The 14,235-nt window shown below is 40.5% G+C and overlaps 1 protein-coding gene across 3 annotated transcripts in view; it reads right to left on the bottom strand.

Moving 5' to 3' along the window:
• Positions 1-2,668: 2,668 nt before the first annotated feature.
• mre11a (MRE11 homolog A, double strand break repair nuclease) overlaps positions 2,669-14,235 on the bottom strand; it is a 57,078-nt gene continuing 45,511 nt past the window's right edge. For 2 of the 3 annotated variants that reach the window (XM_035528649.1, XM_035528651.1), the window contains 5 exons: positions 13,654-13,737; positions 9,122-9,183; positions 5,185-5,249; positions 4,665-4,758; positions 2,669-4,457 (listed from right to left, as the gene is read on the bottom strand). In XM_035528649.1, the coding sequence (XP_035384542.1) occupies positions 4,410-4,457; positions 4,665-4,758; positions 5,185-5,249; positions 9,122-9,183; positions 13,654-13,737 (353 nt within the window). In that variant the 3' untranslated portion in view covers positions 2,669-4,409. Of the gene's footprint in view, positions 4,460-4,664; positions 4,759-5,184; positions 5,250-9,121; positions 9,184-13,653; positions 13,738-14,235 lie in introns of all 3 variants that reach the window. The other variant, XM_035528650.1, reaches the window with a different exon arrangement.

The raw sequence follows: 14,235 nt of genomic DNA, 5'->3' as shown, positions 1-14,235 counted from the left end.
GGTAGTGTCTAGATAGGTTAGCGCACTGTGTAAATAAAGTTTTTTGGGTTGGCTCACTGGTGTGGATATGTAAACCGTATATCAACTGTATATGAAGGAGCAAATTCAAAGTCATACACACAAAGCAAAACAAACAAGATCAAAAAGCAGCAACACTATCAACAACAATCTCTTCTCCAAAGATCCTAAGCCGATCCTAAGAGGTAGAGGCAAAACCTGTAACACAGGGAAGACAGACACACAGGCGGACATAACGCTGCCCCCCTTAAGCGTGGACTTCTCCACAGAGATTCCATGTTAAGAAATACATCAACACTATAAAACATCAAATAAATCTAAACCCGGGATAGGGTGTCTGCTACCACATTCTCACTTCCTTTTTTGTGTAGAACATTCAAGTTAAACCCCTGTACAATGAGGGACCAGCGCATAATTTGGTGGCATGTTTGCCATATGCTAAGAAACACCAAAGGATTATGGTCAGTATATACTGTAATTGCCTGAGAACTGCAGCTGATATAGACTTCAAAATGCTGCAAGGCTAACAAGAGAGTAAGTGGCTCTTTTTCTATGTATGTGTGTGTGGTGTGTCTGTGCTTGGAACAGTCCTCCAGTCATAAACCTCTCCCTGGGTTGAGATGACGGTACTTGGATTTTTCAGCACATCTTTAAATCCTCATGTATGTCTGACGTTTGGGGAATGTAGTCCATGCAGTCAGCAATATCTTATGTTCTTTTAGCAGACTAACTCCACTTTTCAAACATTTAAAAGCGAGGTAAAGTGAACGTGCTATCTGTAATAATGTGAGACATTGCTGGCTTGTTAGCTAGTGCAAGCTCACTACAATAGCTCACTACCTGGCTAGTTTTGAAGGTCTAGCGGACTCCTCAATAGCGTGTCTTGTCGATTATAGGGCAAAGCTTCGAAATTTAAACGTGTACTTGAGTGTCTGCATGCCAATGTTTGTGAATTTGCTACCAACATTACACTTAAGTTATAAAACAGGTATGTGCATTTATGTACAATTTATGTGCATTTATCAGTGTCCAAATGTAAGTGTGATTAAGGAGACATTTTAAAACATACAATGTATTAGTCAGATGATTCTCGACTTTATAAAAGGCAAACAATTTTTTTTAAATCAGGGGGACAAGACAATGCAGCCAGAGGAGGGAGGTAAAAGAAATTAAGAGGTGAGATTTCAGACTGAAGCGCCCCAACTTTTGAGCCCGTAGAATTCTTTTTCCAAATAAATGTTAATTACAAAAATAGGAAAGACATCCAAAGTAGAATAAGCTCAATGACTTGACTATAGTGCAGAGTAGGTAATATAGTTATAGCATGCAGGCCAATCTCTCTGGCTGTGTCCTGTAGTTGCATTCTCCTGCCCCTTTTCACACTGGGCTAAATCATTAGGGGTAAAATGGGTTTACAAAATAAAAATGTCCTTGTCTTTCCCTTACTAGATTTCCGCTGTACAGGTTTCTATTATTATGACATTATACAAAGATAAGTCCATTTCATTAGCTATCCTTTGTTCAGTCCACATTTTTCTAGCCAGTTATTTACACATTCCACTGTCTTGCTCTCTATGGAATACCTTTGATTGATCTCAGAAGCCGGATGACCCATGCCATCATTTCTATTAAGGAAACGGGTAAGTACGTGTCCATTTACAGTAACACAAATGTCTTTAATGTTCTTCAGGTTTTGGTGTCCTGGTGATGGGTTAATCCAGCTAAATTTATTATACGTTCTCTCCAAAATGTGTTTATTTCATGCATTTTAAAAATGAGGAAAAACAGCCAAAAACTATACTTTTTAAAAATCCCTTGGATGAGACAGTACAGCTCCATGTTCACACAGGCAGACAGTTCGGCACAAAGTCATCAGTGCATTTATAGATCAGTACATATATGTAATGTCAAGTCTAGAGGAAATGGCCACTGGATCGTCTGATAGTTTCTATGATAAGGTTAATGAGGGTAAAACAGTACTGGGGCTTCTATTAGCAAAAGACAAAATGAGAGAGCTGGAATGTCTGAATTCATCACTTCAACAGAGAACACAACAGGGGGAATGCAGGTTGCTGTGAAATGTCTAAGACGTACACTGCAGAAAAAGATGAGAACCCATCAGACAAAGTTTGAAGAGGCAACAGAAATGGTAGTCCCACATGAAGTTCACAAAATGAAGATGCCCCATCTCCAAAAACCCTCTGTAGTAGAGCTGAAATGTATGTACCAAAGTCAGTACACCCGATATAGAGTTGAGAAATCAATTGGATCAAGAGAGACTGATGTGCTTCAACATCTTTAAAAAATTCTTCTTACTGCATGTCTTAACAGCACAAAAGACCCATATCCTGATCTGAACATGCAGGCACTTCAGATTGAGTTGGCCATGATTCCTTCAAAGTATTCATACAGTTCCTCTGCAGAGGCTGCTGAGAACCTGAGGAAGATGGCCACAGATGTTAGGGGTTGTTAAGACATGTTGAAGCCTTAGCAAGATTGCATGGTTGAACCTACCACCTCAGCTGAAGCTGAGACGTTTTAGTGCCCCTAGAAGGTTAAAAGCATGGCTGTTTTTTTTAGCCAATTTACAGCAGGCAGCATATGCCTGCAGTAAACTGGCTTATTTAACATAAAACAGTACATCATAAACTATGTTTTATAAACATTGTTTATTTAACAAACACTACATGCAGTTTTATTTAACATAAAACACTCCTCATATGATGTTAGGTTGGATTGGACCCCCTGCAAAATTTAAACGAAACCTATGCAGTCTTGGCAAAACATACATTAGCTACAACATGCCTTTCAATCTGGAATAAAATGTTTATAAATCATCTTCACTGTAACTGATTAACTCAAAATATAAAAGAATTGACTACAAATGCTATGCTTTAAAATGAAGCTGAACGGGACGTGAAATCAACTCTGACATTTGATGGAAATTAAAAGTGGTTTTCACTTACGTTAGAACATTTTCTTACATTCACATGAAGCTGAAAGGGCTGGCGTCCTCGCGCTTCCAGACTACGCTTTTTGGCAAACTGCAGGACCGCGAAGGCCAGAAATCTATCACAGCTGTGTTTAGATCAAATGGCCAAGGATTCCACCAAATGCACAAGGTAAAATTCTATTTAAAATGGACCAATCCGTCGGCTAGACAATACCAGCTAAGTCTACGGAGTTTTTTTTAATAATAAAAAAATCCATTTCGTTTGGTTTCGGCGTTCTTGCATTTTTTAAATTGAAATTCGCGATTCCGAAGTTGTACATGGTGCAAAATGCTCCCAAAGCTTCCACGAGACAGACAGCCGAAATTGATTTCAGAAAAATACCGCTGTCTTCAAGAACGATGCGATTATTCCCGCCCTGTGGTAAAAGTGTATTTTGTATCTCACCCATGACTCCTGCTCCGCGTTTATTTTTATTGATGTGTGTAGAAATGCGTGTCGGATTATGAAATTGTTATTTCCCAGGAGTGCATCGCATATTCCAATTAGAAAAAAGGTTGAGTATGGACAACTTCTGTCTGGGTTGAAGTACCGCTGAAATGTGAAAACTCAATGTTTCCGGGTGTCAGGAACTTGGTAAAACCCGAAAGGAAGCTCTTAAACATTTTAAGGGGGTTTGCACATCTAATGACGTGAACAGTGTGGAAAAGTGACATTTCGCCCACAGTGCGCACAAACACACAGATTCCCAGTTTGCAGAATGTGAATCAGCCGCACGTAAATTCCTGCAGCGCTCCGCCGGATTACTTCGTTAAAAGCCTGAAGAAAAGTCCACAGGCGGAGCCGACATCTAACGGACTCGGTGTACTGAAAGGATAACGAACCCAAAGCAAAGCACAAGGGAGACACGAGGCAAAAAAGAAATTTGGAAAATAATTTACTGAGCTCTCAGGCGAAGGAAGCTCCATATGGAGAGATTTGCTGAGCCCGGCTGTCTAAAGGTTAGACAACACCTGAAGATCACAATCAGGACGAACCGAACACGCCGCAAAAAGGCATTAGGGAGCAAAAACGCTTCCATCGTCAGAGACATATCCTCATTGTAGAGCCATAAAATCTTACACTGAACACGTTATTATGGAAAGTTTGATACTCTTAGTAGGAAAACAAGAAAAACAGGACTGAATTCAAAGTGAAGTTTCTGAAGCCTCCAACTCCGCAGCGATCACAAAGAGACTGATGGGAGAACATCTCTCTGATCTGCCACTAGGTAAACCTGGACAGCTAGAGGCTTAACAGATCTCGTTTCAGTTTTCAATTTTAACTAAGACAGGCAGGAAGTTACTACAGTTAAGCTACTTCTCAGTCTGATGTGTTGAAGTTCGGGTGTTGCAACAACAAAATGAAGTCAGAGGGGAGTGTTGTGAGGGCTTTGTCAAGTTATCTTTTGCCATGCCGACTTGAACTTTTGAATGGGTCAAACTCATCCTGAAAGAGATAAAAAAAAGAGGGGACACAGGATGAGGAAGAGGACAGAAACAGAGACACAAAGAGAGACCGTAATGGAGACAAGGTGATAGAGGGAGAGAAACAGAAAAACATTAAAAAGCAAAATGTTCTTGAGATTCTTTAAACATTCACAAGAACGTTATTAAGAAAGTGAAACACTACATGTATGTGTGTACAAGCCTTTACCTCATCATCATCATCATCATCATAGCAAACTCCTTTATATGACTGACTCTGACCCTGGGAGCTGTTCCTACTGGTGGAAGGGACAGAGGAGACTCTACAACAGGTCACAGACAGAGAATAAGGGGTTTTTGGCTACATTTTTAGAATCAAGATTTAACAAATGCCTCATTTCAAGTCTGTAAATGATTTATCCTCCTGAAATGATAATCATAAAATGATAAGCCCCAGGCTACCTGCAGCACATGGTACAGATAACTTTTTTTTTTTTGGCACACATCAACTTAAGTACTAAAGGGCAAAGCAAGCTAAGCTTCTTAGATCTATGATATACTCTGGATGACAAGAATAAAGATGTAAGCAGAAGTAGGATTAAGCCATAGTGAAACGTGTGCAAATCTGTTGACATTTTCATTTATGTAAAAATGCATGCGTGCGTACACACACGTACACACACACCCACACCCACACACACACACACACACACACACACACACACACACACACACACACACTCCCTTACTTTTGTGCAGGCTTGGGGTTAAAAAAGGACACATCATCTCCTGAGTCACTGTCCTCTATATTTACCTGGAGAGACAACAAAGGAGAATGAAATAATGGCTATGGGAGAGATGGGCAAGGTCCAACGAGAGAACCACCAAAGCACCATCATTTCAGAAGCCATCAGGTCCACTCTGCTCCCTGTTTCTTCACTCTGCTTTTTCTGCCCCTCTCTATGGGTATCTGGGATCTATGAAAAGCTGTCTTTAGAAGAGGTGCCCAAGGATTTATTAGCACACTATCTGAGCAGGAGCCAACCTGAAATGTAATGAATCCAAAAACAGTGCTGATTGGTTCACTTGGCCACAGGGAACGGTTACTGCTCTGAGAGAATGAAGCTGCCAGGAGCCTGACCTGCTCTCAAGCTTATAACATTTAATGTTCTACTGTTCTCCATCAAGGATAGGTGATGGGGTGGGAGGGGGTTTCACATTTCTATTTATAAAGATAATGGATAATGGCAGTTCTCCCAAAACAGTGTATTTTCATTAATATGCTCATAAAAATGCTCACATTTTCCAAGTGTATAGCAATTTTTTAATAAAAAAAAAAAAAACCAATTCATATTCATTGCTTAGTTAAGGACAGACACACGTATTAAGAACTTGACTTTCGTCCCTGTAGCAAAGAAGTCTGAAGTGCCTTTAAAATTATCCAGTTGCACTAACCTCCACTGCAATGTGCAATGTGCTTTGAAACGCTGAATTAGATTACAAGCATCATTTCAATTGCAAATGGACCCCCTCCACTTTGTGTACTGCCAAAGCAGTCTATAGAAGATGCCATATGCCTTGTGCTTCATAACATTTGGGCATATCTGGACAATAAAAACTATTATGCAAGGCTATTGTGCACCATGCTATTATAGGGCAGGGTTCTATACTGATGTCCCATTCTTAACACTAAACTCTTGGTAGCAACATTTATGGCATTTAGCTGATGCTTTTATCCAAAGTGACTTACAATTATGACTTTTTGAGCAATTGAGGGTTAATCACTTAACCACTGAGCTACCACTGCCTATCATAATGTAGTCCACTCTGCTTTATTCTTCATTCACGTGGGACTGCATGGCCAGACACAGCTCCAAATCCAGTCAAGTATGCTGATTACACCACAATTGTTTGCTCTATCTTTACCATGCACACTGTCTCAGTGAGGCAGCCCAACTGCTGAATCCTGTCACCCTGGTGAAGGACCCCAGTCACCCTGCTCACACACTGCTCTCTCATCTTCTACCTGGGAAATGGTACAGTAGTCCCCAAGCCATCAGACTGCACAATATGTACCAATTCACTTCACAAAAAACTAACTTATAATAAATTAAGTGGACATTAGTGCACTTTCTCTGTCAGTGTACTGTTAGATCATACAAACAAAATGCAAGCTGGAATTTTATTGTACTTTGTGCATATGAATATGAAGAGCTTTTACTGATTTATTATGCATAATGAGCTACTAATGAGTCACTCATTACATATAAACATATAAATGATTGTTTATAGTACTAAGTTGTCATTCATTACATATAATCCTCAAATTCAATATGTTGTTGACTTATAAGGGACTGTTATTGATCATATCCATAAACTGTCACAAGTATTTTTGTCGAGGACATTATTTCATGACCTGCTGTAATTACCACATGCCTGCATGCCTTTAACTTGCACCCTCATGAAAATAACAGACTGTGTGGTGTTTCAGATGTTTAGCTTGACACTGCTTGGTCGTCATCTGTTCAGTAACACACGCATGCTCATAAAGGATGCACTATACATAATGGTAAAGCATAAAGCATCATGATAAAGCAATTTATACTGTCATGAAAATAACATGTTCCAATGCCATGCCTAAAATTTATTGATGGCGTTTGCAAGCACATGAAAAGAGGACCCCCAATGTAGTTTCAGGTATCACTTGCACAAGACCTTTTTTTTTTTTTTTTTTTTTTTTTTTTTTTTTTTTTTTTTTTTTTTTTTTAACAGCTATGAAGACAACAGGCAGTGCAATTTTATCATCTCCAACAAACACATGCACCTGCTACGCCAACCACCCAAGCTTTCACACCCAGCAGCATCCCATGGTTTCCACAACAGCTGTTTGCTGAGCAGCACATGAATAGTGTTGCCATGCCGACCCGTATCTCCTGGATACAGCGTCACAGAACGCCGTTTATATGATGGTGGATTAAACGAGGATGCGGCCGTACTGCAAACCCCACTGATCCCTCCATGTTCCCTTGGTGTCCCCTGATTTGAGCCTGCATCTAAAGGTAGTAGTAACTCAAGCCACAATCTCTTTCCAGTCCCTTGAAGAAACCAGTTTATCTGTGTGGAGGTTTCAGTGTTTCCCTCAGTTTGCCCCCAGAAGTGCTCATCTCCTTGTTGTTAATCCTTCAGGATGACACTTATTTCACGCAGGACCCCGTGTCTGAGCACATCTCAGGTTTGTTTTGTCTCAGCTGTTGCTACGGAGAGGGAGTTGGGTAGAAGCGTGGTTTTCTGCTCAGACTGCTATGTGTGTGTGTGTGTATATGAAACTATGCCCGCATTTAGGTAAGTGCAGGTCAGACCTAGCTACCCTTTTCAAGGGGTGTTTATCCTGAAGGTTCCCATATTTTTTCAAACAGTGAGCTTCACTGTTTAAAACCTTTTGCTAAATAAACATATGGAACCACATTTTTTGATAAATAAGACTACCTTTATTTCTAAGATCAGAGGACATTCAGAAGCTATCTGAAGAGAAATCCTGATAGTTCCAAAACATTTCACACCCTTTTCCTCATAACTGTATGTTTGTGTATGTACATGCATGTGTACATGTGCATTTAGTGAGTACGCAGCATGTTTTCCTAGTCAAGGCATTGAACCATTCTAATGTACAAGCTTTGATAATCCGGGCTCCATCTGCAGACTGAGGTTGCCGATATTATAGTGTAGAGGGTTCTATGACTCACGACACCGCCATTGCTTCAGGTTAAGCAGCAACAAGGCATTTGCCCACCAAACACAAATCACCTTTATTTCACAACACTTGAGTGGTATAGGCAGAGGAAGCTGACAAGTCTCTTTGCACTTTTTATTTCATCTGTAACCTAAACACTAAAAAACTCACTCACTCGACTATACGCTTGTCTATGACAGAAACCTGTGGCAAATTTGTACATGCTTCACAAATGACTCCAAGCTGTCACATGGTACTCAGCCAAACACCCAGACTAGTATTTGCACAGTATTCTAGGGGATCACTTGAAATGCCCCCAAGGTACAGCTGCCAGGATTACAAGACTACAGTTGTGATTCCTGAGCAAATAAAACAAATTGCCAAGCAAATATAATGCAGTTAATGTCAAGCTAAATAATTTCCGTTTCTCTGCAGGGGCAGCTCTATATGACATTGCCAGCAGTCAAGCCAGATGATAACAGACTGAATGAAGCTAAATTAAAATTTGGTTTTAATAAATCTGGTGTTCAGTATTGAGCCCCACATTTATTTGTATAAATCTGCTCTGGGGGGGATGAGCTGCCCAGTCGCCAAGCTTGGATTAGCTGGGCAGTGTTGCTGTTTTCAGGAATGTCTGCAGGGGGTATGCAGAAGTAGCCTGACATTAGCTCAGGAGGGGCACTTCATATGTAGGAAAAGTCTTTTGCATTTTGAACACAGTCAGCACCTACCTGCTGTTCGTAATGGTGCAAAGATGTTTGAAACATCTTGCTTGAGTTCCAGATTCTGATGTGTCTGTGGTCTTGTCATGTTTGTCGTGTTTGGGGGTGAACTTAGGTTGAGTTCGTGTTTGTGGGGGGGTGGTTAATGAGGCTTTCTGTATTCTGTGTGCATGAGAGAACAAGGTTAAACTAGGTATGTGTGTGGTGGGGGGCAGGGGGTCGCGGTGTGTGTACCTCTTTAGCGTAGGACTTTGGGGCAGAGCTGCGTGACGGCCTTGCAGCTGGAGCCTGGAAGGCTGTGGAAAAAATTGAAAACAAATAAACCAAAAACAAAAACAACCCTTAAAAGTTTAACAACTGTTTCTTTAGCACTCAAAGCACATGTCTCGGTGGCATTTGAACAGATGCACACAAATTTCTGTGTGAGGTACAAAAATATTTTTTTTAAAAAGGTTCCATGCATGCTCTTTAGGGTAGCTTTGTTCTCATTCATAGCATTTGGCAAATGCTCTTATCCTGAGCGACTTGCTTAAATGCTTTGTCACTTAGAAGGATATAATTAATCCCGATGGCATGTACCTGTAGAACTTGGACTAAGGATTGTTTTAATATAAAATAATTAATTAAGTGCACTCATAATTGATCATTTGAGGGTTCACTGAAAAAGTATGTCTTGAGTGCTTGGTGACAAGAGGAGCTTTTGTTCTATGTTTGAAGACAGCAAGGGAGAGACTGCTGCACCACCTGGGTACCAGTAAAGAGAAGAGTCTTGATGCCTGTCCTCCCTTAAGAGGAGCTTGAATACGAGTGTTTTAGCTATCTGGATCTGTTTCAAGGACCTAATGGTACATGGGGGAGACCTGACCAGATGCTGTACTCCATGAACAACCAGCTGGAAAATGTGAGGAGACCAGAGGAAAGGGGTACAAAGCAGCGTATTCTGCTCTCAGATGATAAGGTAGGCAGAGGTTACAGAGGGGAAGATTGTCACAGGGCATTGTGCCCTGTTTGAATGTAGTCATTGGGTCAGGCTGACCAAGGGCTGGATTTATTCAGGCCACATTGTCAAACATAAACAATAAATAAATCTAAATATTATAGATATAAATAAATAAGTCTACAAACAGGAAATGAAATTAAACTGGAAGCTCCACTCCACCTGGCAAGCTTTTTTCAATTTTACAAAGGCTTTGCAATTTTACAAAGATAATTTAACTATAGAACTTTATTGCCAAAAAGTTGTACTTGCTTACAAACTTTATTCATATTGTGGGATTAGTTTGCCATCCGGTATCAATCTGAGGAGATTGTTCCCCTTTTGAGTCTTGGTGCCTCAAGAGTGCTTTCTTTCTTTCTCTTAAGGACATTCTCCTTATAACTGTTGTCTTTGTAAAGCGGTTTTCTCAAAAACTGGTGTATGACAACACATGTTGTAAAAAGTGCTATAAAAATAAATTTGCATTTCAATTTGAATTTGTCCTAGGTTCATTATATCTCACCAGTTCCTTTTATGAATAATGGTGTTTCTCTTAACTATAAATGTGGTTCTGCAAAGATTTATTCTTGGAACCATATTGCTTATGTAGTTCTCTAGGAGCATACCTGACATTTACGTAATTGTTCCTTGATTTTCTATATTCAGGTGTATAAACACCTGTGGTCTATTGGTACTCAGGGTGGAATAGCTGATGCTTTATTGACTGCATCAGCTTCTGCTGGGCATTCAACACCTGCATGCAAATTACACATTTTTCACAATGGTCAGTTTCAGAAGATCTGCTTATTTTGCAAAATAGACAGCTCCTCTCAGAAAAATACTAATTGACCAATCCTGGGGGCATTTTATACGTTTATGCAATTAGCATTACTGCAGCCCATCTTTTGCCAGGCACAACTTTCCAGCTACCCAGTGCTCTTATGGTTAAAATCTCACCATAAAAAGCTTATTAAAAGCTTTTTTTTTTGACCATTCAGGTAAATTTAGTTTGTACAGCACTTTTTGCAACACAGAAATAAACCATTTATTTCAAAGATCCTAGAAAAATCTGTAGCTCAGCAGCTAAGCTCATACCCGAATCAGAACCAGATACGTGAAGTCCCTCAGTCAGGGTTCAGGCCTCATCACAGTACAGAGACAGCACTGATTAAAGTACTTAACCCTGGTCAAAAGCCAGCAACAGGTCATTATGTCTCTTTCACATTTTGCTTGGTCTGAGTGCAGCATTTGACACTATAGATCACAACATTTTACTAGGTAGACCCAAAAATGTTGTTGGGATTACGGGAACAGCCCTTTCCTGGTTTGAATCTTATCTAGCCGGTTGCTGCCAGTTTGTTAACATAAATGGAGACTTCTCAGCATACAAGGTTAGCTTGTGCAACCTATGTTGTCCCACAAGGATCTGTTCTAGGGCCTCTGGTTTTTTCTTTATATATGCTACCTCTAGGTGATGATATATGTAATCACTATGCTAGTTTCCGCTGGTACGCTGATGATACTCAGCTATATGCCTCAGCCAAACCAGAGGACATATATAAGCTTTGTATTATTGGGGAATGCATAAAGGATGTCAGACACTGGATACTGAGAAACTTTCTCTCACTTAATCCTGACAAAACAGAGGTGCTTCTATTAGACCCACAGACAGCTAGGACCACACTCTCTAAATACATAATGAAGCTCAGTGGTCTCACAATCACCTCTTCTGTAACAGTTAGATCTTGGAGCAATTATGGATCCGTGTATCGTTCGAAGCTCATGTAAATAATATTTCTAGGACCACCTTTTTCCACCTCAGTAACATTGCAAGGAATAGGAACACACACTCCTTAAATAATGCAGAAAAGCTCGTCCATACATTTATCACTTCAAGATTGAACTACTGTAATGCCTTACTATCTGGCTGTACCACTAAGTGCATAAACAAGCTCCAGCTTAGCTACTTTATATTGACTCGCAGTAAAATTTTTGTATTGATTATAAAATACTTTTAATGACCTACAAAGCACTAAGTAGTCTTGCCCCACAGTAACAGAGAATTCCTAGTGCATTATGACCCACCACGTCTGCTTAGATAAAAAAAAAACAAAAAAACGCAGGCTTTTTACTAGTATCAAGAATAAGAAAATCTACCGCAGGGGGAAGAGCCTCTTCCTATAAAGTTCCCACACCATGGAATAACTGTCCTGTAAATGTTCGAGCGACAGACACAATCTCAATATTTAAGGCTAGGCTGAAATCTGTACAGTCAGGCATTTTATTAACTTCTTCCCATCTTAGGTAAAGGTGTAGATCTGGGGGTCCATGGGCACTGAGTTATGGTAAACTGGGATGTTATGATGATGTCACTTCACCTCTCTTTTGTCATTCAAGATTGTTGACTACGACCAGCGGAGTGCTGATGTTCCAGGGTGCCCCTTATGCCTGCGTTTCCTTATGGCTCTATAAGGAAGATTGGACTTTTAGCTGTACTGCCATAGCTAGATCTGCTGGAGTCTGGTTTTGCACATTATAGTTTCCTAATTTACACACACACACGTACCTGTACATGCCTAATAATCTATTCTCTCTTTCTGTCGAGGTACACCTACCCCCGATGTTATGATGTTACTGAGCCTCAACTCCTCTCAACTGCCATGGCTACTCCTAGCACCCCCTGATGTCCCCTGCCTTAGCTCACCCAGCCAACTACTTCTCCATTACCCTTGATGGACGTTTTCATGCAGGATGGGTTTCGGACACACACACAGACACACACACAGACACACACACACAGACAGACACAGACACACACAGACACAGACACACACAGACACAGACACACACAGACACAGACACACACAGACACACACACACACAGACACACACACACAGACACACACACACAGACACACACACACAGACACACACACACAGACACACACACACAGACACACACACACAGACACACACACACAGACACACACACACAGACACACACACACCATCGAGACCGGACTGGGACTTCTAGAAAACTGGACTAGACCTGAATTGCTCATTGAAGTCTTATTATTGTCTATATTGTTAATACTGTGGTGACCGTTGTCGGCCAGAGGAGGTTGGGCCCCCCCTTTGCGTCTTGGTTCCTCTCAAGATTCCTTCCTCATGCTCTAGGGAGTTTTTCCTTGCTAATGTCACCCTTGGCTTGCTTACTGGGGGCTCAGACATATGTAAAGCTGCTTTGTGACAATATGTGCTGTAAAAAGTGCTATATAAATAAATAAGACTTTGATATTATTTGGGCACTGGTAGTGGCATGGCACAATGATGCACAGGTATGTCAGAGCAGTGATGTAGCTGCATTTTCTAACAATACTTGACCAGATATTATTTTGGTTGGTGAAGCATTGTCAACCCAGCAGTGACACTGACATGGTAATACATGTTGAGGTGGTACAAGATTATCAGTCACAGCAGAGTTGCTGGGGTTTTTATACATCTGCCTCACTGCTGGGCTGATAGATGAGAATGAAGGGCTATAGGATGAGAAAAACTTTAAATACCACTGAACCTAAATTCTTTTTTCTAGTAAATACAATTGTAAGTAATTACAATTATTATTATTTTAATTATTATAGCTAATGTAGTGTATGAAATGTAGTGTATGAAGCCCTCTATGGAAATACTCTGATTTGACTGAAAGACAGCAGATTCTGCTCTGTGTGTGTGTGTGTGTGTGTGTGTGTGTGTGTGTGTGTGTGTGTGTGTGAGACCGAGAGAGACTCACCCTCCTTTATAGACTTTGTTTTAACAGGACTTGACAAGAGCGCTTTCTTTCCCCGACCTCTCTGGCCTGACTGGGAACCAGTACCTAGAGGGTTAAGAACAAAACCACAACTAAACGCTGTGAATCTGCATCATATTCATTTCCACTAGAATGCCTCTGTATGCCTCATAAATTAGAACAAGCCTAGGCCATAATGATTATTCAAAATGATTTATAAATCTAGTCCCATCAAGGTTTGGTACTCCAAGCCTAGCACATAAAAATGAATAAACCCACTTTATAATGACTAATAAAAATGTACAGAATTAAAAAAACAGACTCGTCAAGTGTTCTTTATTTATAGCAGCTTTGTGAGACTCCATGACAAATCCACTTTTTAGATCCTGCAGTTCCTGCTGAAAGCATCTAAAATCTGCAGCAGGTACAGCAACCACCCACCTCTGCGAATCCCCTGTAGTCAGACCAGGCTACTTAAGGGCTATACAGCTTGACTAGACTACTTAATGGCTATACAGCAATAAAGGAGAACACTGGGGGGGAAAAAAAAAAACGTTTTTTTTTAGCGTGTGAATGGTCACTTCC

The sequence above is a fragment of the Electrophorus electricus genome, chromosome 7, assembly GCF_013358815.1.
Source record: "Electrophorus electricus isolate fEleEle1 chromosome 7, fEleEle1.pri, whole genome shotgun sequence".
Classification (NCBI taxonomy): Eukaryota; Metazoa; Chordata; class Actinopteri; order Gymnotiformes; family Gymnotidae; genus Electrophorus; species Electrophorus electricus.
Note: the sequence above shows the minus strand (reverse complement) of the source record. Positions and strands in the feature narration are given on the sequence as shown.